The sequence below is a fragment of the Seriola aureovittata genome, chromosome 6 (assembly GCF_021018895.1).
Source record: "Seriola aureovittata isolate HTS-2021-v1 ecotype China chromosome 6, ASM2101889v1, whole genome shotgun sequence".
In the NCBI taxonomy this organism is placed as follows: domain Eukaryota; kingdom Metazoa; phylum Chordata; class Actinopteri; order Carangiformes; family Carangidae; genus Seriola; species Seriola aureovittata.
In genome coordinates, this window is record NC_079369.1 from 6,039,007 (window position 1) to 6,061,935 (window position 22,929).

Below are 22,929 nucleotides of genomic sequence, written 5' to 3' on the forward strand. Positions count from 1 at the left end.
TAGTCACTCTTTCAATTTTGATAACTTCTTATTTTTCTGTGATGCATGTCTGATATTTAAAATTATTCTTAAGGCCACTGCCAGGCCTATCGTGACAGTGGCAGTGCCAGTGGGACTAGAGCATCTACCGGAGGTGACTGGGTAACACAGTCTAAGGTCAGTCTGCTTTCTAGTTTAAAGTCATGGGTAAGTGGAATTCCATACCGACAAAAATTAGCAACTCAGTAAGGTTTGCAGCTAAAGTGAGCACAAATGTATCACCACCAATAATCGCCTTGTATTTATTGAACTTGGTCTTTTTGAGTTGGCCCTCCTGCGTTGAGTCATGTGTTTGTTTAATGGTTGTTTAGTTTCACCGATATAATGGTCTGTGCATTCCTCACTGCATTGGACTGCATACACTCGATTGCTTTACTAGGTGTGCGTTTGTTTTTTTTTTTCTAGATATACCAGTGTTTTCCTTACTATGTGGCTGGGTTTGAAAAATACAGTCTCTCAGATACTCCAGACACGTATAATACAACAATGTTGTTGGATTTGTTCTTCTTTTGAAAGACTTTCAAATGACTGTAGTTATGGCTTTCAGTTGGATGTGATTTTAAGCACAAAGTACAGTGGCTAACTCTTTCACGACTGATTCATCAACTTGGTATTTGTATACTTGTGCAAAGTGGATTATAGTCTTTTGTGTGACTGGCAAAGAGACAGTACCAATTACACACTGCAGCTTTTCATTTACAGCTGCACTTGGTGCTACAAAAGCATCTTCTAACTTAAAAGTAAGGCTGAGGCTAACTTCAGCTCAATAACGTTTGTCAAATCTGTTGATTCTTCATCAGGAAGTTCTTCAGATGGTAAATCATCATCTGATGGCTCAGTAGTCCCTCTTTCAAATGATTCTGCAGCAGCAGGACTATCAATAGGTCCATCTATTCCAGGCTTTAAATCATTACTAGCTAGAAACCAACATTGGCCACATTACCGAATTTAATCTATATAATTTGGTTGTTTTTCACTGGTTAAATTAATACATCAATGTCCTGACTATTCTCGCAGAAAAAAACACACAGAGAAGGATATTATTGAAATTGTAAAGTCACTGTGTGTTTTGATGCTTCCTGAAGCAGAACTTGTCCATTACGCCACCCATCCACATCTGCCTGTTCTGCTTCCCAAAATCCACCCGCCACACAACAAAACCTGACCTTCAGACATAATGGAGTATATAACCTGTTGACTTGTGGGTAATGCGGTTTTTAATGGACTACCTCGAACTTTCAGAACCAGCAATGTAGTGAGAATGAGAGCGAGGGCAGGAAGCAAGGGAGAAACAAGTAAGAAAACGGGTATTGAGAGGAAGAAATACAAAAACACAGCTAGATAAGAATGTTTGGCTGTTATTGTTTTCCGTGTCTAACATCCTGAGACATGGCCTATGGTATTCAGGAGATTTATTGCGGAAGAGAGAGAGAGAGATCCATAAAGCCTCTACTCTCCCTCAACACCCAAGGGGAAGCCATCTTTAATTCATGAACACTATAAAAATAAAGGTTTCTCTGTGATGGCCCTGCAGCCTGTAACAAACTCTCACAGCTACATGGCACCAGGCAGATGTTGATGCTGTGGTTTTGGATAGATACCAGCATGCGAGACCCAGGTTATATTTTATGCAGAAATGAACAGAGTCTACCATTGGCTGTGCTGTTAAATGGATTCCAATAAGCTCTATGGTGATTCTGTCTCTCCACGGACATGCGGAGAGACACATGACAGCCAAATTTCAAATGAACTCACTGCCAGTTAGGTACCACCGGTGACTGAAATACAAGAAGTAGGGCATTACTGCATTCTGTTATAGCTCATGAGCCTGTTAAAATGGTCTGCCTGGTGGTTACATGTTCCTTGTGTGGCTTTAAAATATTAATACACATCATTTTTGATAATTTAGGTAATTCAATTAATTAGTAATACGTGTGATTTTGTATTAGTTCAGATTCAGATTAGATTATTGCCAAGAAGTCTGAGTGTTCTGGGAGAAAATAAGGCTTTCAAATTAAAAGATTACAGTGTTTTCCCAAATAGAACTGTGTTCACACGCAAAACTTTGTTTACTAAAATATGCTGCTGGGTAAATGATGCTTTTGTTATTTTTTTTTTGTTTTGTCAGCATGATTAAAAGTAAAGTCTGGTAACTAAATGTGCTTGGTAAGGGTTAGGGAAGCATCTTAAAGAAGAAACTGGGTTCCTGAAGAAGACATTGTTTTAAAATGACATTATTAATTTGCCACAGAAGAGACTTTTGAGAGAAATTTAAAACGAAGGCAGCGTTTGTAATGAAAATCAATTACAAAATGTTCCTATTGAATAAATCTGCAAAACCTTTAATTAAAGCAGCTTTAATCAATATTTTTATGACAGTGTGAAATGGGTTACTTGTTGTAGTGAGGAACCTAGACAGAATTATCACCTGAATCTGCAGCTCACCTCTGCTTTACAGAGCTTTATAATGAGTTTCATCTCACTGTTTAGCTGCCCAGCCCACAACTTTATTGTTTTGGTTGACTCTCACTAATCTCATAACATCATTTTGGCCACGAGCAGCTACGCAAATATGTTGATGCTGCACATATCAGTAAAATGTTCAGACACAGTATTTGTTTTCCACTAAAATATCCAATCTTGCATAGACATGCATAGTCATTTTCTGCAAATCCAAGTTTCAAGTCTTTGGTCACAAGTCCAAGTCAAGTCTCAAGTATCTGATGTTTGTAATGCTATCCAGTCTGATTAGAACACTGTATTACCATATATAAGTAATTCAGAGCATGTACAGCATTATCATTTATCATTTATCCATGAAGTTATGCATTATAGAAAGGGAGGGAATGACATTTAGCTCGTCAGACATTTCCTTTAATGTTAATGCAGCAAAAACATTTAAAAAATTATAAAATGTGCTCAATAGAGCGGAGAGCTCCTCCAAGGCCAATTTCAAACAACATACACCAGAGAAGGAGTGGGAATAAAATTATTCTGTATAACTGTACTCACTGCCCACCAGGAATTTGGTTTTTCACTGGCCCATGCCCCATCCCAAACCAAGTTTGGTGCAAATGTACTTTTTGCTTATTGATTGATTGATTGATTGATAATACTTGATCACTTTGCAACAAAGTGGACTATTATGTCAACAGTATGGTCTGGGGTTTGTTACTTTTAAGATGCAATCAGCATCAATTATACCATTTCAACCATGTGAAGTTCAGATGGGTTCATACCAAACCGAAACTAGAAGTTCAGATAGAAGCTTTAAATGGGAAGTAAGAGGATATTGTTCAAATAAGATTTAAACTTAAATATAGTACATTTGCATGTGGTAAAAAAAAATCAGATGGTTCACATAAATTAGCAGAAAACATTAGAGGACAAATGCAGGAAGATAACATTTATCTTACAAACAAGAAGGCAGTGCACAACTGATTGATGGGTAAAAGACGGAGTCACCTTGTCTACCTCAATAAGACTTGAAAAAAGGCTGACAACTACATCCTTCACTCCTGTTCACACAACAACGAGACACAGATAACCACTACTGAATGTCCATCAAACAAAGCCAGCATCATTTTTTTTTCCTTGTATCACGCACTCCCAGTCACTTGTTCTTTTGCAAATAAATTTGCAATTTCACATCAAGCTGCATAAAGCTTTGGCTTTTCTTCAAGCATATGATTGCACTGTATTTGCTGCTGGCCCCCACCAAATGTGAAACAAGAGACACTCAATCATTTCATTACATCCCCATTTTCTTTTCTTGTTTCTTATTTGTTACCATTTCCTCCATTATCTAAGAATACCATCTGGGGACCCATTAAGGGGTGGGGGTTACTGCAAAATCTGCATGTGTTTTATTCATGGATGGGAAAATATACAAAGGATGGTAACTTTAAGGTTGTTATAATGTATAATTTAGGTGAGATTATGAATAATTTGTGGTCTTTGTGAGCGTTTCCCTCTGCCCTCCCGGCTCTTTTCGGTGGCAGGGAGGGAGGAAAAGCCATGATTGACAGCTCACTTCATGCTCTGTAACTACAGCAGCTGACAAGGTCATGTCAAATGAAATGATTGGTGAGGAAGGAGTGTTTGGGGAAATATTCTGCCTCTCTTGCTCTTTGTCTCTCTTCCCTGATCACACTAAACGTGCTCAACCGCCTCACCGGCACGCCAGATCCGCAGTAATTTAGAAATGAGAGGTGAATCTAATGTAGACTAGTGAAAGCAGATAGAGCGGTGACCTGCCAATTCGTTTGGAGCCAAAGATAAGATGAAAGACAACTTTGTTCCAGACCTGCATTTTCTTCCTATATAAGTAGTAGGCTTAAATAGGTGTGTGTGTGTGTGTGTGTGTGTGTGTGTGTGTGTGTGTGTGTGTGTGTGTGTGTGTGTGTGTGTGTGTGTGTGTGAGTGTGTGAGAGAGAGAGGGACCTGGTATGCAAGTATTTGAAATCAGAGAAAGGATTTGAAGGGTGACTCTGTCCCAGCATACCAATGCTGTTGTTCCTCTCCTCTTCAAAGCCACAGAGCTGTTTATGATTACAGGGAACTGTGAAGGTCAAACAGAGCAGCTGTTGCATCAGGCTTTGTATTTGCTATGCAGAAGTTGTTCTTAGGTTTGGCTCTGTAAAAGACTACTTTGATCTGCGATTGCATGTAATGGAGGCAGTTATGGCTCATTGAATGAACTACATAATTGATTAGGCTATTTTTTTTTCTCACTGTTGCAGCTTTGCATTTCCATTACTATTGGCACATTGCCACAAAAACTTTGATACAACATTGATGCAGAAGACAATGAAAATGTCTTTAATAACACAACGATGGGGGAAAAAATCAAATTAAAGTATAAAATATGAAAGACAAATTATTAAAATGTTGGTTAGATGTTGGTGTATTATAGATCTTCACAAGACCATATATAACAAAAAATGTACAGTTAATATAATTGACACATTTCTATGGAGTGTGTGTGTGTGTGTGTGATCTTTGACAGCTATCTTATCTCAACACCATTAAGCTGCAGTCAAACCAAAAAGTGGCAGCAAAGTTTACCTGTATGTCCTCTTTAAGTACAGTATGTGGCTCTCGAAGTTTGTTGACATTGCGAGTACAACAGCTAACATGCTAGGCAACTATGCTAGTGCTAGCCAGTCCCAACAGTTTTCTGAGTAAGCTAGCTGGGACAATAAGTTGACACTTTTCATTCAATTCATGTATTTGTACCAAGTTCTGTTTTATAACTATGTATCTATGTTCTGTGGTAATCTTATGTAATTGCTTGCATATCAACTTGATTTCAAATTATAATATATACTGTTGGGTCTGAGCTCTATTAGTAACTGGAAATCATTAGTACTCGGCCTCACACGGGCGGCACCATTATGTTAACAGTACTCTACCTCATGAGCTGGACACCAAATATGTTAGATTTCGGTTGTTTATCAATTTATTGGCTATCACAAATTAAGAAAATATTAATATTAAAAATATTAATATTAAAGAATAACTTTAAAATGAATTAAAGTTCACGGGGCACCAGCCTAAACTAATAGGCAAAATAGCCAATATGCTTTTAGTCTCAATTTATTACAATTATTCTGGAACTCTGATTAATCATTAGCTTACTAACTATAACCAAATTACCAAATCAATAGTAAGTTACAGTTGAAGGATTGGAATTCTACCGAGTAGAGGTTGGCAATATTCACGCTTGTGCAACATTAAAGACACCAGTAGTTATACTTAAAAGGCATTTATTTACAATGGAGCAGAGTAAAGTACAATGTCTAATCTAGCATATACAGGTGTGTGTGTGTGTGTGTGTGTGTGTGTGTGTGTGTGTGTGTGTGTGTGTGTGTGTGTGTGTGTGTGTGTCTGTGGGGACACAGACAAAGGCAAGATGGCCGACTCAAAGTGGTCACTGACCACATGACCTGAACAAAGAAGACTACAAAGATGGCGGTAAACAAAGAAACTACTAAAATGGCCGCTGAGACCACCTAGTGTGTGTGAGAGGGAGGGTGTGAGTTTCTTTGTTAGCCTAGCTCATGTAATCTAATGGTACCAGGTTAGAGGGGGAAGGTTAGCTTCATGCAGGTTCTAGGACTGAGACGTACTGCTATGTGTGTGACATACGAGTACTCGATTAACTGTATGACTGACCACAACCTAAGCAAACATTACAACAACAAGACATCAATCAACAAGTACATTAACAAGTTAAGACTTCTGCTGATTAGCTATGCTGTGCTGGGAGAGGTTAGGCCCGGTCCGTTAACGTTACCCAATCCTTGGAACAAGCAAAGAGATCCTTTCCAGTGTTTTGTAAAGTCCAGTGAGTTGGGGGGTTTCCTGGTGGAGTAAAGTCCTGTCTGGCTGTGTTGCTTGCCGTTATCTCCTTTGTTCCCCTCACAGAGTTAGCTGTTCCAAGCTAACTGTGCTACGACTCCTGTTGCTTGGAAAATCAGCTGGCCTTGTGTCGTAGCTGCTGATTCTGAAGAGGATTTGGTTCACTCACAGTTAATCCGAAGCAGGTCGCTGTTGTTGAGGAGAAGAGTGGTTGCAGGCTGCTGTGAGCAGGCCGGCGAGGGAGAGCTGGTTTCTCAGGTAGCAGAGCTGACCTGGGCTGGGGCCTTGTTGCCCTTTGAAGAACCGAGAGGAGAGGGCTGGAGCTGCTCTCCAGAGCAAGCCAAGAAGGGAAGAGAGTGAGAAGGGGTCTAGAAGACTGGTTTTGTTTGTGACACCTTAGGGGGTCACATGTCACACGCTGGCCCACACTGGCTGGCCAGTGGGGTCCGTGGGGGGGGAAGGGTCATCCCCAGGTGTGAACCGTGAGGAACTGTGGGGTGTGAATTCCTTTGTCCAGTGGAGCAAAGAAACATTTGGTCTATTGAATGACTGAGTCCCAACATATACATATATATATATATATATATATATATATATATATATATATATATATATATATATATACACACACACACATATAGTTTGGATGTCTGTGCATTAAAGGCCTGGCAGAGAGGGGCAGATGGATGTGTTTAAAATTAGCTTGCGTTGCTACAACCACAGCATTTACCTTTGCCTTGCAACGTTGATATTATTGACAAGTGGTTTGTTAAATATTAAAAGCAGAAATTGGACATTTATTCTTTAACACTTATATGCCAAAAAAACATTTCAAGTTCCACAGCTAAATTCCTAGTGAAAACTAATCAAAAATCTTCCCCTTCCACTAAATTTAATGAGTGAAATTAGAAATGATTTTTTGTCTTCTATATAACAAAAGTGGATTGCTTGTCAGTGCCTTTCACATTATTACAAAAATTATTGATATGCATTTTTTTTAATAGCCACTTCTATTACTTCCCTAACCTTAAATGTATTAAGTTATCTTGGTTGTGGATGCAAACCAATGAAAATCTAAATTAGGCCTAATTCTATTTACATTAGTGTAAACAGCTCAACAGCCAATGAACCTGCAGCAGTTCTCGTATTTCAAACATAACTTTTTAACACATGAATGCTTTTGAGTTGTACCAGAAATGCAGCTGCTCTACCCCAGTCCTCTGAGAGGTGGGGCTGTCACCTTGATTAAAATCAGGTCAGAAAAGGTGTACAGATAGCAGTACAACCGTCAGTGTCAACTGTTGTTACACTTTGAAATGGAGCTGTGAGCTCAAAGAGCGACATTCTATTTTTGTTCCCAAACCACGAGGAGGGGTACAACCTTAAAAATTCAGTGACCCATCCAGCCGAGACGACAGGCACAAGTCGCCCCCTCATCACATGATTTATTGAAAAAGAACTTTAAAGTATGGTGATGTTTCGGTCACAGGCATCAACCATCAACCACGTGTAACTGGAAATGACAAGGAGGCAGTGGAACAGCAGCCAGAGGAAGACTAACAAATATCTTAGTGTAGAACTAACCCAGGGACTTAATGTGAGAAAATGGTGATGACTGCTGCTCAGGAGTCAGAACATGTTAAGAAAAAGCTACTTTCAAATGTAATTCAATACACTAAGCTGATTGCTTACTTAAACTGCACCAGAATGCTCCAAACAATTATTATATAATCCCATTTTGTTCCATAAATTTTGGTTGACTTTGACAATCAGACAAAGAAGTTGTTTCAAAAATACAATTCAATTCAACTCATGTTAAATCTCTCTAAAATTGATAATAATCTATCAAATAATCCCTCTGTTTTACAGATTTCAGTTGCTCAGAATTCAAATTTGACCAATATTTGCAAATGTAATTCCATTACCTATTCAATTAAAAAAAAAAGTGTGCTTTTTGTTTTTTTTCTTTTACTTTTTGTTAAATGCTAATGCTGGGTGGGGCCTTTTTTTGTTTGAATGTTCTTCCTGTCAGTTTCCTCCAGGTACTCTGGCTTCCTCCCATGGTGATGTGGATGTGAATGTGTGTATGTCATTTGTCTCTATGTGTCAGCCCCGTGACAGACTGACAACCTGTCCAAACTCTACCTTGCCTCTCGCCTGATGTCAGCTTCAAAATTACAAAATGCACTTTTAAACTTAGCAATACTTACAGCAAGTGAGAGACTAGTCCAGTTTTGCACCGTTTTTTAATTTTTTTTTCCATCTATGAATGTGCCATGATCGAACAGAAACAAAGTGGAAAAGACAAACTAGCAAAGGCAGACGCTCCCCTACCGTTTCATCTTTAATGTAATGTTTATCTGATATTCAAGTAGCACATGGACGATCAAATTACATGTGCATACAAGAAAGAAAAGAAAGAGACTGTTGTCCCGAGACTTTCACTCTCCAGCGGTGATAAGTGTCAGGATAAAAGCCCACTGCAGTGGCTGTAACAGGAGGTCAGCAGTTAAATGAACTTTTGTTCCATTTTACTGAGAGGATCCTTCATCTGCATTGAGCTAGAAGTAATGAAAGTGTGGTGGAGCATTGAAGATTGATGCCAGGGAACTCCCAGACCTCTTCCCTCTGCTTTTTACCCTCTCCCCTTCATCTATAAACACTCTGCCACTTCTTTCCTGCCTTCCTGTTTTTTTCAACTGTGTTGCTTTGTGTCTGTGCCGCAGTCTCTGTCTTTTTTCTTACCTCACAGTGCCTATCTTCCCTCCTCTCAGGACTCTTCCTCTAATTGTCTTCGTCTGTGTGTCTCTCTACCTCCGTTCTCCTTTCGATCCCAATCTCTTGTTGAATCTGCTCTCTAACACAAAATTGGTGACTCTGTCTGAACAAGGACAATTCAGCAATCACTCAGATATCTGTGACCAATTCGAAGCAGAATTGATGTGCAATTGTAAAATGTCTGATTAACAATCATCACTGTCACCAATAATTATTATACTCTTGTGTAGTTCTCTGGGCCTGTGCTCAGTGAGTGCCTCTGAGACCGGAAAGATCTGAAATGTAAAAAGTGTAACAACTGACAAACTGTAGAAGAAAATTATAAAATATCCTTGCGTATATGTCTGAAATGTAAAAGAGGTTAATGTGATCATTTTGAGTTTTTACCATATTATTACTTAATTAATTCTGTAATGATCAATAGTCACATCCCTGATAATCTTACACATACTGAACAACTATATGTTACGGGTCCCAGAATGTGGTACCACAGTAACAAAATATAAATCTATGAAATACAGATAAAATGCAGCAGCAATGGGGACAAGAGTTTTCATTTTCTCATCCAAGTTGCGTCTGTATTCAAATTCACAACAAAATATTCCAAACATTAAATTTTTCTGAGTGTCAGTCTCTGTCCCAGTCCATTATTAACTGTTTAAGGTAAGTGCAATAAACATCCATGAATCTCCTTTGTTCTATAACATCTCACATAGTACATTCACAGCAGTATAGCTCAAATTTCTGGTGTACTGCTTACTTTCATACTTAAAGCAACATTCTAATATACTCTCTCACTTTTATATAAATGCAGAAGGGCTACTATGATGATATAGTGCAAATAACAGTAATATTCAGCTGTACTGTAAAAAAGCAATCTCTATCTGTTCTGAATCTGAACACAAACACTTATCTTAAACATTACTTTCACTCAGAGAAATATATAACATTTTCAACTAACTAATAATCACAATACTTCATCTTTAACTACATATTTAATGTGAGCATTTCATTAAAACAAGTGTAGCTCTGTAACATTTAACTACCTTCTAATATAAAGCACCAAACAAAACATACATTTTCTATAAACTACTACATGTGTGGAATAATGAGTGGGATCCTACAAACCAAATAAATAAAGTAAGTAAACACTAGCTATCTGTCTGCAAGACAATGCTCAGGGCGAAGTTAACCCCAAACACCAACGATGCGGTGTGTGTAGCTGCCGCCTGAAACCGTGGCGGGAAACCGTGGCGGATTTTCAAAGCTTTCAAAGTTCACAGAAATGCTCAAAACGATATCACAGTTTCTTTATAACTCTTATTCACATAAAGTTAGGCTTTAAGGAGTTGAAATTGGTAACTTTCACCGACTACTGACCTGTGAAATACAGATAATATACAGAAGCAATAAAGATAGTACTTCATCCAAGGTGCGTCTGAGGTGTGGAAGATCCCACCTGAGACAACCCGGGGGTGCAACTGCTCCCGTGACAAAGGTTCCAGCTGGGTGCTGCTTACATTTATCATATTTCTTCACAGTACAAATGAAAAATAAAATAACGTGACAGTCACGTACACTATTAGGGATTATATTAAACCCTGAAAATTAAACAAAATTACTTTTCATCTTATTAATTTAAATAAACATAAAAGTGGTCACACCATTTTTGGGCGTACCACATATACACCCATGCAGTATCAATATAATTGTCTTTGCTAACATTGCTGATACAAAGTAGTGTATTTTTTGGTCCCATAAGTTTGGTCTGACAGTGTGTGGCTGGTATTGTTTTCACCTTGTGAGTATGCGAGTCTGTGTCAGTATGCATGTGTGTCTGTGATGGTTTTGAGTATTTTGTGAGGTGGTAGTGTCACAACTGTGCAAGTCACAAAACTCTACAGGTGTGAAGCTGACATCAAAATGAAGGCATAGCTTGAAGATGGATGTGGTCCAAATCACGTGTACTGAGTACTCCTGTAATGACCGCTGAGTACTCATAAGTCAGAACGTAAACAAGATGATGGATGTTGAGGCTGATGTGATCCCATCATTACAAAAGAAATGCCTGCATAAAAACATAGAATACATTTTTGTAAAACATATGGAACCAGCAGTAGCTTTCTGGATGTTAAGCTTTAGCCAAAAATCAAGAAAAGTGTGTGTGGTAAATCAAAAATACTGATGTGCATGATCTGTAGGACCAACAACATGACGCTTGATACCTGCGCATGTGCCTCGTGAGTTACATTCATTGGAATGGATGGTATGCCATCTTGGAACAAGATGTCCAGTCCTATTAATAATAAGTCAGTGGTCATCATTGTGACTCTATTGAAATTTTGCTCATCATTGCATAAAGTCTTCGGATTTCCTCGGCACAATTTATGTATTACTGCACAATCAGCCAGTCAAAAATAATTGGTGAAACCTGACACAGAGGTAAAAACAAAAAAGATGGGAAGATACAAAAGAAATGACACTCTTTCATAAAGAGTCTCTGTTTTTGCACAATAAAGCAAGGCAAAAGTGAAATGAAATCCTTCTCTGGATAAATATTTTCTTTGAAGAGTTGTTATGGTATTATCTACGAGTTACATCATAAGCTTTGAGCTTCACATCATTTTTTGCTCATTCATCCTTTTTTCTTGTATTTGCTTTAACTGCAAGTGGTTTGAACCTGTAATCATTTGAATAAACCATCCAGCAAAGTGACACATTTTCAATGAATAACAGCCTGTAAGTTTGACTGCAGTTTTGAGGCATTCGATTTAATTTAATCCTTGTATTGTGTTCACTTTTTGGACCCATCGGTACTGTTAGGGTGAAACTGACAATGTTATTGGAGTTTTAAAAGCAGTACAGAAATAAACATTTGCATATTCAAAACCTTAACATATACTGTCTTTATGTCAATTCCAAACTGTTTGCAATTAACCTCTTCTAAATCACATTCAACAATGGAAGTGTCATTAGTTTTTTTGTGAATAAGATATAATTTAGATAAAGGTTAGGTAAAAAATCAACTATAATAAAGACTTTGGTGGCATGCAATCATGCTTATGTTGGAAATTGATTTTCACCTTCATTTTATTATAATAAAGGCTGTAAAGCAAATTCAGGTGATGGAAAACAAAGAGAAAGAGAAGCTAGCTCAGATTGTTTTAGTCACTGGCTGTGATTTACAACAAATAAAGACACAATACACAAACAAAATGCATCTCTATCCCTAACCCTCACCCATCTATATGTCTCTCTCTATCTTCCAATATTAACTCCAGGCGCCTCTGAGGAGAGAGTCTTATGCTCAAATTGCTGGTGGAGGATTGTAGTTGAAGTGACCTGTACACTTTGATGTAGAGTTATTTATCTTTTTTTTTCCGTCCCCTGATGTACAGTGTGAGAAAAGGTTAAATGTTAGAATGTTCTGGAATAACATTGTTCAAGTTTGTGTGTGCGTCCTGTAACTGATTTTAGGCATATGTGACTCTCGATGGTCAGACTTCAGAAAATCAGGCAGTCAGTAAATCATGCTGCATTGATCTATGAAAGAATGTCGGGTGGCTCTAACAGTATCTGCTGTCCACAGCTGCTTTATACTGTGCGAAAATTTTCACCTTCAGTTCATTAAATCCCTGCAGCACGTGAATGAGCGCAGACCGCAGCACCATTACAGACGGCTGTTCACTGTGTTTACTTTCATTAACCCACCTGAAAACTAGACCACAAGGCCTCTCCACACATAAAATAAGTCGGTTATAATTAGATACTCTGCTTTTTCATGATTTAGAATTCTATCTCACAGAACAGGATAGTATCTGCAAATCCCATGTTTTGGGAGGTAATATTACTTTTTGTCAGTGGTATCACAGAATGGTCACAAAGGCATATGTAGACATGCACGCCTCTTGTTACAACAAGGGGCAACCACCAGGGCTGAAAAATGGAGCTAGTACAAAGTGCCAAAAACAGCTGCAGCTCCTCAAATGGCCACTTGAGGCTGGCTCCAAAAGCGAGTCAATTCCCATAGACTCCCGTGTTAATATGTCCAACTTTACAGCAGAAATAAACATGTTTACAGCCTGGTACAAAAGAACAGTTTTGGTCTCTAGAGCTAATTTCCCCCATCATGGCGACTCTTTTTATGTATTTTTATGTAACTCACCCATTTCAATTTGATTAAGGTTTAAAGTTCTGCATAACTGAGAGCATGCCGCTTTGAATGACTGGTGGAGGAGTGTATGCTTGCCACAAACCGGCATGAGTCTCGGCTCCACACATAACCCACCTCTTTGCCCAATTTTGGAATAGCCGGGGAGTTAGGCACAGTCAGAGTCTGAGCTTCAAATCCACACTTCAGAAACCTACATGGGTGACATCACGAAGGCTACAACCATCTTTATTTACAGTCTATGGTTAGACTGTGAATAAGTCCCAGGTCTGCATATAATCAGACAAACGTATATACGTGCGTCTTGTCATTTCCTCACCCTCCATATTCTGTGTGTCTCACTGTGTATGTGGGTCAAGGAGAAGGACAGGAATGTGTGGGAGCATTGTAGTGTGTGTAGTCAATGATTTTTTCTTTTTTTTTCTTTTACATGTTCTTCACAGAAAATAATGTGTGTTTTGTTTCTAAGCCGAGTGGTTATTGATTGGGTAATTGGTCATTTTCAAATTCATGGTGGACTTGGATGATAGAGCATGTAAAAGGGACTGTTGAACTTCATGGCATATAGACATTAGCTGGGAAACCTCCCAGCTGACACACACACAGAAATTCATACAGGTTTAATGATGCTGATTAGGAGCTGTATTGAACCCAGCGCTGGTTTTACTGGGAAAAAAACAACCACACACACACATTCACCACCTACCAGTTCATGCCACACCCCATATAGCTATGAAATCCCCACACACACACACACACACACACACACACCCTGTGCAGCACCCTGCGGTGCTCTTTGTCTTCATAATTGTGTGCTGAGAGGCTGTGGTCAGTCACTTAGCCCAAGTAGCTTTTAACTACATTTATCACATTTTCCACTATATGCAGCACTAATATAACATCCATTACCATGAATGAGCAGTCTTAAACTGACCCAAATAGCTGACACCAGGCTTTCAACACACACTGCCTGGTTTAACTACAAACAGGTCCCAGCATGGATTGTGCCCGTTAACATGTATTGTGCTAATTAAAAATGTTTGGGTCAAATTCTAAGTGTATAGGAATGTACTTCCTATAAAGATCTGTAACATTTTAGTATGTTATGTATTAATACTTTTACATAGCAAGTTAACAGTTGTTCCATCCTATTTACCTTTCACGTTGTTGTGCTTGTGATCCAGTGATGACCAATTCTCTAAAACAAGAGCATATTCATCTGCAGTGAGGACAGTTTGACAACACTGAATGGAGCCCATGTTTAGGTGACACTCAATAAAATGCACCCCCTTCAATTATATCAATAAGGCTGTAGGAATGAACTTAATGTTATCATTTGTTGACATTTGTACCAACACAGTGGATGTCAATTGGCAACACACTGCGTTGCCCAATCAAATACATGCAGTCACTTTGAACAGGGCAGTTTTGCTGTTTACCTGGTGACACTGCTAAATTTCCAGTGTTTTAAAATTCTGTGTTATAGTGTCTGACATTTATTCAAACTCATGAATCTGTTGCTCAAGCTGGACCTCTTTCATCCAATTTCATCATTTTCATGGTAACTGTAGAATTAATATGTTTAAAACTGTATTATTTTTGGACTAAGTCCTGGGTTACTGTTTGGGTTTAGGCTTATAGGACCAGAAACAAGGAAAGATATACTTTAGGACCAGGGTTGAGGTTTGTGTCATACCCTACATTTGCTGTTTTAAAAGCTATGTGGTGTTTGCAATGAACCAGTTATTTAACTGCACTAACAAATGATTTCTCCTCCTCCTGGTACGACAGAGGATAAGTGACAGAAAAATGGAAACTGTGTGAATGAAAATTGGACGCATGTGTATTCCAGGTGACATCATGGCATACAGGAAGGTGTGTGATGCCCAGGGTGGCCCACTGGTCGGTGAGGCTCTGCACTGCTCTGGAAGTCTGGATCTTGACTGGGACCTGGACAAGGAGGAGCTACAGGAGCCAGGACCCAGCATGGACCGCATGCAGATGCAACATGTAGACTGCCAGAGATCCGGTAGGATTTGCTTGAATGATATAACCCCCATGTCAGTTAAGATATCTGCTGATACATTAAAATAAAGCAATATGCCCAAAATGACCATGGATTACAGTGATTTTAGAACAGCTGAGGGGCAATAATCAGTACAGTGCAGAGCGTAAAACCCCCATAGCTGCTTACTACATATACCTGGCAAGGTTTCCTGAAATGAAAAAAAATGCAATGATTTATTGATAGCAAATAATCATTCCTTTGCCAGGCGGTGCAGTTCTTCAGTGACATTTAGCAGAATGATTTCCAAGCAACACACAGATGGAGTCGAAAGCATGCTTGAAGATTGGGTGATTATTAATATTTATCTGAATATCGCCATTGATTGTTAAGTTGTTGAAGTGGTATTCAATTATGGTAGCACACCTCTTTGTTGTACAGGGGTGTTTGACTCTTCAATTGCTCAGTGCCAGAAGTAAGGATATTCCTCCAGAATCTTCTCTTGCAGCAGTTTGGATGCTAGTAAGATTTACATGTATGCCCCATCACTGCCTCTAGGCCAGCATCAGAGAGACTTTGGACAGTGGTGCTTTGCAAACAATCTGACATTTTGACACAATTAGTTTGGCACAGCAATACTGATATAATGTAATCACTGGTATGTTTGTTAAGTATTTTACAATGGCTTCAAATGAATCAATAGCTATTTTTTAGGATCATTTTTTGTAATTAAATTGATTAAATGCCCCTATCAGTGCAGTAGATTCCAAGTTTCGCTTGCTCAGTTGCATTAGCAGCCAAACACATTTAATCCACAGTTGAAAATTGCTATTTTTTTCCAAAGTCCTTTGTGTAAAAGGTAATTGTGATACACCAGCCATTTTTACAAAGATGCATATTGCCGTGTATCTCATTTCAAGCAATATGATGTGATTATGAAGAGGTGATTCATTTGCTCTACTAACAGGACAATTAAACTCATTAAATGTAAATTAATATTGTCTGATTGATGTCATGACAGTTAACAGGATGAGCATGTGAATTATTCATAAACAATTTTTCCACATTAATGAGACTCCAACAGCTCAACACAACACAATATATTGCTCAAATCAGCTGTTGAATGTTAAATCTAATTTATATGTACACTTTGTATTGTTGCATTTTCTAATGTGATGTATCTTAATGCAATAAGTATCAGTTTTTTTACTTGCATGTACAAGCTTGATGACGCAATGTTGTGCATGTTTATGAGTGTGTAACTGAAGTTTTGTAGATTTCTTTCCAGAATAGTAGCATCATGCCAAAACAAGCTTCTCTCAGGCTTTTGATGATCTAAAAATATGTTTTGCAGAGAAAATCTTCAGAAACTCTTACACATAATTTGAAAACAACATGTCACTGGGATAAAATACTGTATTTAAAGTGAGAGGTTTGCCACTGCCAACAGCTGCAAAAGAGACAAACTTCAAAAGTACCCTAGAGCTAGACTTCAGTTTCTCAGCTTTGAATTGTGCCTGGAGTTCTGTATCAGTGGTGGTGTTCTATCCGTACAAATGCCTCCCTAAGCAAGTGGACTGATTGTTTGAAAACTAAACATTAGTTGTTGACTCTATTTCACATTTACAGAATTCCCATTCCAGTCCGAGTAAATTATAACCAACTCTAACTGTCTCTCTGGTAGAAAAGACCATAGAGGCTGAGCTTGCATTGATTTTTGTATTTTATTTTCTCTTGATCAAATATGATGATCATAATATTGAAATTTGTATTGACCTTGGTGAGGAAATTTTGTTTTTACATCACCGTGATCTCAACATAACCCAGAGAGTCTACTGAGAGTCATCAGATTACCAAGACTAGGTCAAAACCAAGTATATGGATGGACTGTGTCATAGTCTATTTGCATTCTGCCATGTGTCAGCTAAAGATGTTGTCATTTACATGTTTCTGTTGTCAGACAACAGAACAAGTACAAAATACTGGCTGAAATGTGTCCTATTAAGACTGCATGCTGCTAAGCCATTTCCAAACTGCTCTGCATTGGTAAAATCTAGATTTTACAACTATGATGTCATTGGACAAAATAGATAAACGACAACAATTATCTTTTATTGAAAGCTGTTCTATTTAGTGTCATTGCTTTCAAAAACCTAAATATACATTTTCTGCCCTCCACCGCATTCCCACACTCAAATACATTATTTAATCCTGGTCTTCACTCGTCCTAGTGTCTGTTGCCCTGTTGTCATTGTCCTTCCATCCCCTTCATGTTTCCTGAATGAAATCAGGACAGCAACACTGCTTGTTCATGCTACATCAGTCAGTCCAGCCAAAAAGACAGAGAGTCTACAGCCATGCTAGCAGGTCTGTGAGGCAGTACTTATGCACATCGGTGCTTTGAGCTAATTTCTTTTCATAGATTTGCCCCCAATTGACCAAATTTTCTAATTTTTCACTGTTGTCACTTACAGGATGCTCAGACCCTGGCCCTGATCCTGACCCTGAGTTGATGGAACCCATCCAGCCGTCAGTTTCAGTTTCACCACATGGACGGTTTGAGCGACTCCAAGAAGATCCCAACTACATCTCCCACTTCACCAGGGCTCCTGCCCTCAAAGGTCAACGACGACTCCACTGCTTCCTGCTCAGGTAATTCAAGGACTGCTGAAGTAGCCTTTGTAGAACTCAAGTCTAGTGCAGGTACTGGAGTTCATATTTACAATATGTCTGCTTCTGTGGATTTACTTATGGAAGTAACTAAATCCACCAACATGGACATTTTTTGTCCAAAAGCGCACAGTAACGACAAGCAGTAACAAGAAACAAACAAAAGAATTTAGAGGACCATGAGGCTGTTCAGAAGTAACCCTTCATCATATTTACAGTCCACACCAGCAGGTTGATGTGACCTCATCTAAAGTCTGGATTTCAAGAATATCCCTGAGGATGGAGGACATGTTTCCTTGTCAACAATCAAAAGAGTACTTCATGATCATAATCTCAGATGATTCACAATGAAAACTACTGGTAAACCTTCATAGAAACATACAAAAAGTACCCACAACATAGTTCTATTGACTGACGAAACAGAAATCAACCTCTATCGTAATGATGGTAAGAGGGAAGTGGGAGAAAAAAAAGGAACAGCTCATGACCCAATGCCACAACTTCATCTGTCAAATATGTTGGTGGTTGTGTCATGGCTCGGGCATGTAAAACTGCAGATGGAACTGGCACACTTGCATTTATGATGATTTCACTGCTGACAGAAGGATTAATGCAGATGCATAAATAAGCATCCTTTGTGCACCGATTCAATGAAATGCATCTAAACTCACTTGACAACATTTCATCATTCAGTTGGAAAATCCAAAATATACAGCCAAAGCAACCAAGGTGTTTTCAGGGGGAAGAGATTGAATATACTTGACTGGCCAAGTAAATCACCTGATCTGAATGACCGCATTCCACTTGCTGAAAATCAGACTTAAGGCAGAGAGACCCCACACCAAGCAGGGGCTGAAGGCGGCTGCAGTGAAGACCTGGGAGAGCATCACTAGGGCAGATACAAAGTGTGTGGCGATGTCTCTGGTTGGAAGACTTCAGGCTGTCATTAACTAAAACAGATTTTCCACCAAATATTTAACATAGGGAGTTTGTTTGGCTTTATGTGTATCTGTCCAATTACTTTTGAACCCCTAAACTTTGAACTAGATGTTCAAAGGGTTATATCACCCACACAGTTCTTTCTACATTGATGTAAACTTACTTAATTTAAGGCTCAGACTTGGCACTTTCATGTAGTATCTGTTATTTTATTTCAAACTGAATTTGCTTAAACACAAAGCCCGAAGAAAAAAAAATGTGTAGCCGACCAAGTACTTATGGTCTGGACTGAAACTTGCAGTATAATCTTGTATAAACTATAGTATAATCTTGGGTCATAATTTAGATAACGGTATTAAAATAAAGTACAAATATAAAGTGTACAAGATAAGTGTATTGCTCTGGAGTATTTTGTAACTGTATATTGAGGTCAGGTCAAGTATAGTACACCATAGTATTGGGATGGCATCATAACTGTGTGGCCAAACCAACCAACTGCCCAACAGAGCTATACTCCTACACAGACATTCTTAGGCTTGTATCCACATTCCTAATTTATTTTGTCTACAGGGTCAGAACATGGATCAATATGAAAATAGAGACGGTCATCATGATTAATGGCTTGTTCCTTGGTTTTATTTATGCAAAACTATTCTCATATCCTGTGAAACATGATAAAGATGTGGTACATTGATTGTGTTTGATAAGCTGTATGATGGAATCTTCTCTTTTGAAGACGGTCCTGACCCTACCATTAACCAATTTACACATATCAGCATGACTTTACGAATAAATATTTGCCTTTTCCCTGATATAAATGGAATTGGAAATGAAAGTGACTGGAAGTCCTTGCATTTGTCTCCTCACTGCTGCAACCACATATCATCTGAACTTGACACCAGTGCTTGACCAAGGCTCTTCTCATGTCATCGTATAGCCAATATATATATCTGTTACCTGATTCATTGCCATTAAAGGACTGTGCCACATAGAGTAAGAGTGAGGCCTGAGTACCTCTAGCATATTCCCAGACGCCCAGGCAATTGATACAGCACTTGTGAGGATGGAAAGGTTGCGCATTATCTAGCTGAGCACCACTGCAGGGTGCTTGAAGTCAAGGTCTGGATGATGCCCTTAGGTGTTGAGCCACTAGCATCAAAAACTGACTCAACTGGTATGAAAAGGTAATAGCAGCCTATTAAATTTTAAACTGCAAATCAAGCACAAGCACTGTCTCACTTTTGAGGTGTTAAAATTACATGAAGGACTCTGGTCCCTTCTTGATCTTGGGAATACTACACTGAACAATCCTTACTCAAGGTCCATCATCTAATTTTTGTTCAGAGCGTCCTACCAGCTTTTTCCAGAGGATAAACAAACTTAATCTGCTGAGGAATACTGTGAGATGCTGTTGAAAGCTTTTGATTCATTTGTAACCTTCCCCTATTCACAGGTACTTCCTGGCAGCAGTGGGGCTTTTCGTCCTGGGTCTCCTGATTGGCTGGTTCACTCACACGCCAAACGTCAAACCACCTGTTCCCCCGTCCGATAGCTCTGACCTGCTGGAGGAACTGCTGAGAAGAATTACAGCTGACAAGATAGATGCTCTTCAGAGGTAAGCTGCTAAAAACTAAAAAAAAAAAAGTCACAATTTGCTGAAAGAATTACACTTTTGTTGGGGACAAAAAGTGGAAACAAAAGCAGACACTCACTCAAATTCTATTTTCAATCATGCTGGCCTCTTAGTAAGGGCGTGGTGCTGAGTGGTTGCAAAGACTTGAATAGAAATCACGATGATGGACTGTGCAAACTGATTCAATAGTTTTTATATTGCTCCTGTGGTAATGTATCCAGTGGAAAAGAGAGTTGATAGAGAGAGCGACTGCTGTGGTATCCTCCCACGAACTGTAAATTTTGTTTTCTTTTAAGTCTGCCCACAATCTTTCTCTATCTTCAAGTAGTTGTCTAAACCCAACCAAACATCGCCCATGATGTCAAAGCTTCTGAATTTGACACCAGAGATCACTGTCCACTCCCTAAATGGGTTTAAATGGGTTTCTTGGAATTGTAAACACCTTTTCCTAACCTAAACCGCAGTCCTTTCAGTTAGCCTAGATCTGACCAAACATTAATACAAAGACAAAGTGTTCAGCTTCGACCTCTGTTTCCATCCTACCAACAGTTACTGTTGATTTCAATAATCATGACCACGTTCTCTCCCGAACCTTAACAAATTTCCTCTTCTTTTAACGATGACCATGATCTTTCCATAAACCTTAACAAAGTGGTTTTAGTTGTCTGTGTGAAAAGAAGAAAGGGATTTTAGGAAGAAGTTGTTGGAAAAACCAAACAATGCTGTTTTGATGGAGATGAGTTCAATGAATGTTCAAAGGAGGTATCAGAGAGGTATGAAAACAAACAAGCCCCTCAAGTCTAAGATTACCATTATCAACAGCCTGACCTGTTTCCTTCCGGCCAGACGCTGAACTATTTTTATCCAAAGATGAAGGGAAAGACTGAGATAGTAGAGAAAAAAGAGATAAAGACTCTCAACCAGGTAGCAAATCTTTTTTTTTTTTTTTTTAAACTGATACAAACCTCTATCAACCTGAACGCTGCCTTCTCCAAGCCAAGGGATCATGGGATGCCTGGGTGTATGTGTCTCTGTGAGATAACTGGCTTTGCCACTGAACTGAGACAATCATGTCACCATGGTTTCTCTCCGAGTTCTCCATGCTTTTCATTATTTATTTTCTCACATTTACATTTCAGTGTGCCAGAAACATCCCCACCCACTCATCCATAACCACCAAAGACCCACACACACACTACATCTCTACCATCTGTAACGATGATGGAGTGTTTGTTTCTGTTGATGGATGACAGCGAGAGAGTTACTAATGAAATTAAATGGTTATTTTCTCCACCTACTAGTCCTCAGTTAATTAATATATCATTTGTTATGAGTAATTTATCTTTGACCTCGGTCTACCCTGCATGATAGACCAGCGTGAATAACAACTTGCGTCCCCATATTATCTTTTACTCTTGAACTGTTGTGGCAGGTCGTTGACCTAACTGTATAATAAGCCACATTTTCGTATGTGGAGGACTTAATTGAAACATCCAGTCAAGTGGTACGATGTGCTCATGTTACGGTTTTTGTCATGTGACCTTAACAAACCTCCTTTCATTCTTGTTATGAAGCAGTAAAACACTGAAACATTTTCAGTCAGAAAACTGATGTCACATGATAAAGAAGCAATCGCGTCTCTGACAAATTTGAAATCACATGCAACTAATTTGCAATAGTGAGTTACAAGCAGTGGCATCATTTATTGGCAGTCTGAAGGGAATGTGTGTGTGTGTGTGGGGGGGGTATACAAAATATGCATACAAAATACTTGACTTTTTCATACCTGTATTTGAGTTCACTTGGTCTTCACCAAAGAAAGAATGTATAAACAGTTTCCTTATAGTATTTTGCTATTTAGAGAGACAGAGATATCTAAACTTATATATATTCTATTCTATATTATATTATATCCAATTCTCATATAAAAGAAATATATAAAAGACAATATTCTCATATTCTAATAATATTTTGAAGTGTGGCCAGCATGAACAAATAAAAGCTGGCCACTAATGACAGCTGGGTAAAAAATGGGGGTGGAATATGTCCACATCGCTAATTATATCAGTACGACAACAGTCACCACTCTGTTGTCGAATTTCTTTCTTTTTTTTTTAACAAATGTTTTCATAGTTTAATAAAGTCCATCAGATTCTTAGTTGCTGGACTCCTGACTGATGTTAAGCTACTGTTTACAAAACTCAACAGTCCCTGATGTTTGTGATGTGTATAAGGCCAAAAAAAGGCTTGTTTCTCTCTGGAGCTGAAGTAAATAAAAGTATTTGAGAATTGACAGTGGAAGGGCAGGCTTAGACTACTGGAAGTTTAAAA

General features: G+C 38.7%; 1 protein-coding gene across 1 annotated transcript in view; it reads left to right on the plus strand.

Moving 5' to 3' along the window:
- The window catches only part of LOC130170887 (inactive N-acetylated-alpha-linked acidic dipeptidase-like protein 2), a 431,329-nt gene that overhangs the window by 165,582 nt on the left and 242,818 nt on the right, over positions 1-22,929 (plus strand). Inside the window, exons 5-7 of the mRNA XM_056378584.1 lie at positions 15,204-15,380; positions 17,831-18,008; positions 20,419-20,580. Of these exons, the coding sequence (XP_056234559.1) occupies positions 15,204-15,380; positions 17,831-18,008; positions 20,419-20,580 (517 nt within the window). The remainder of the gene's footprint in view (positions 1-15,203; positions 15,381-17,830; positions 18,009-20,418; positions 20,581-22,929) is intronic.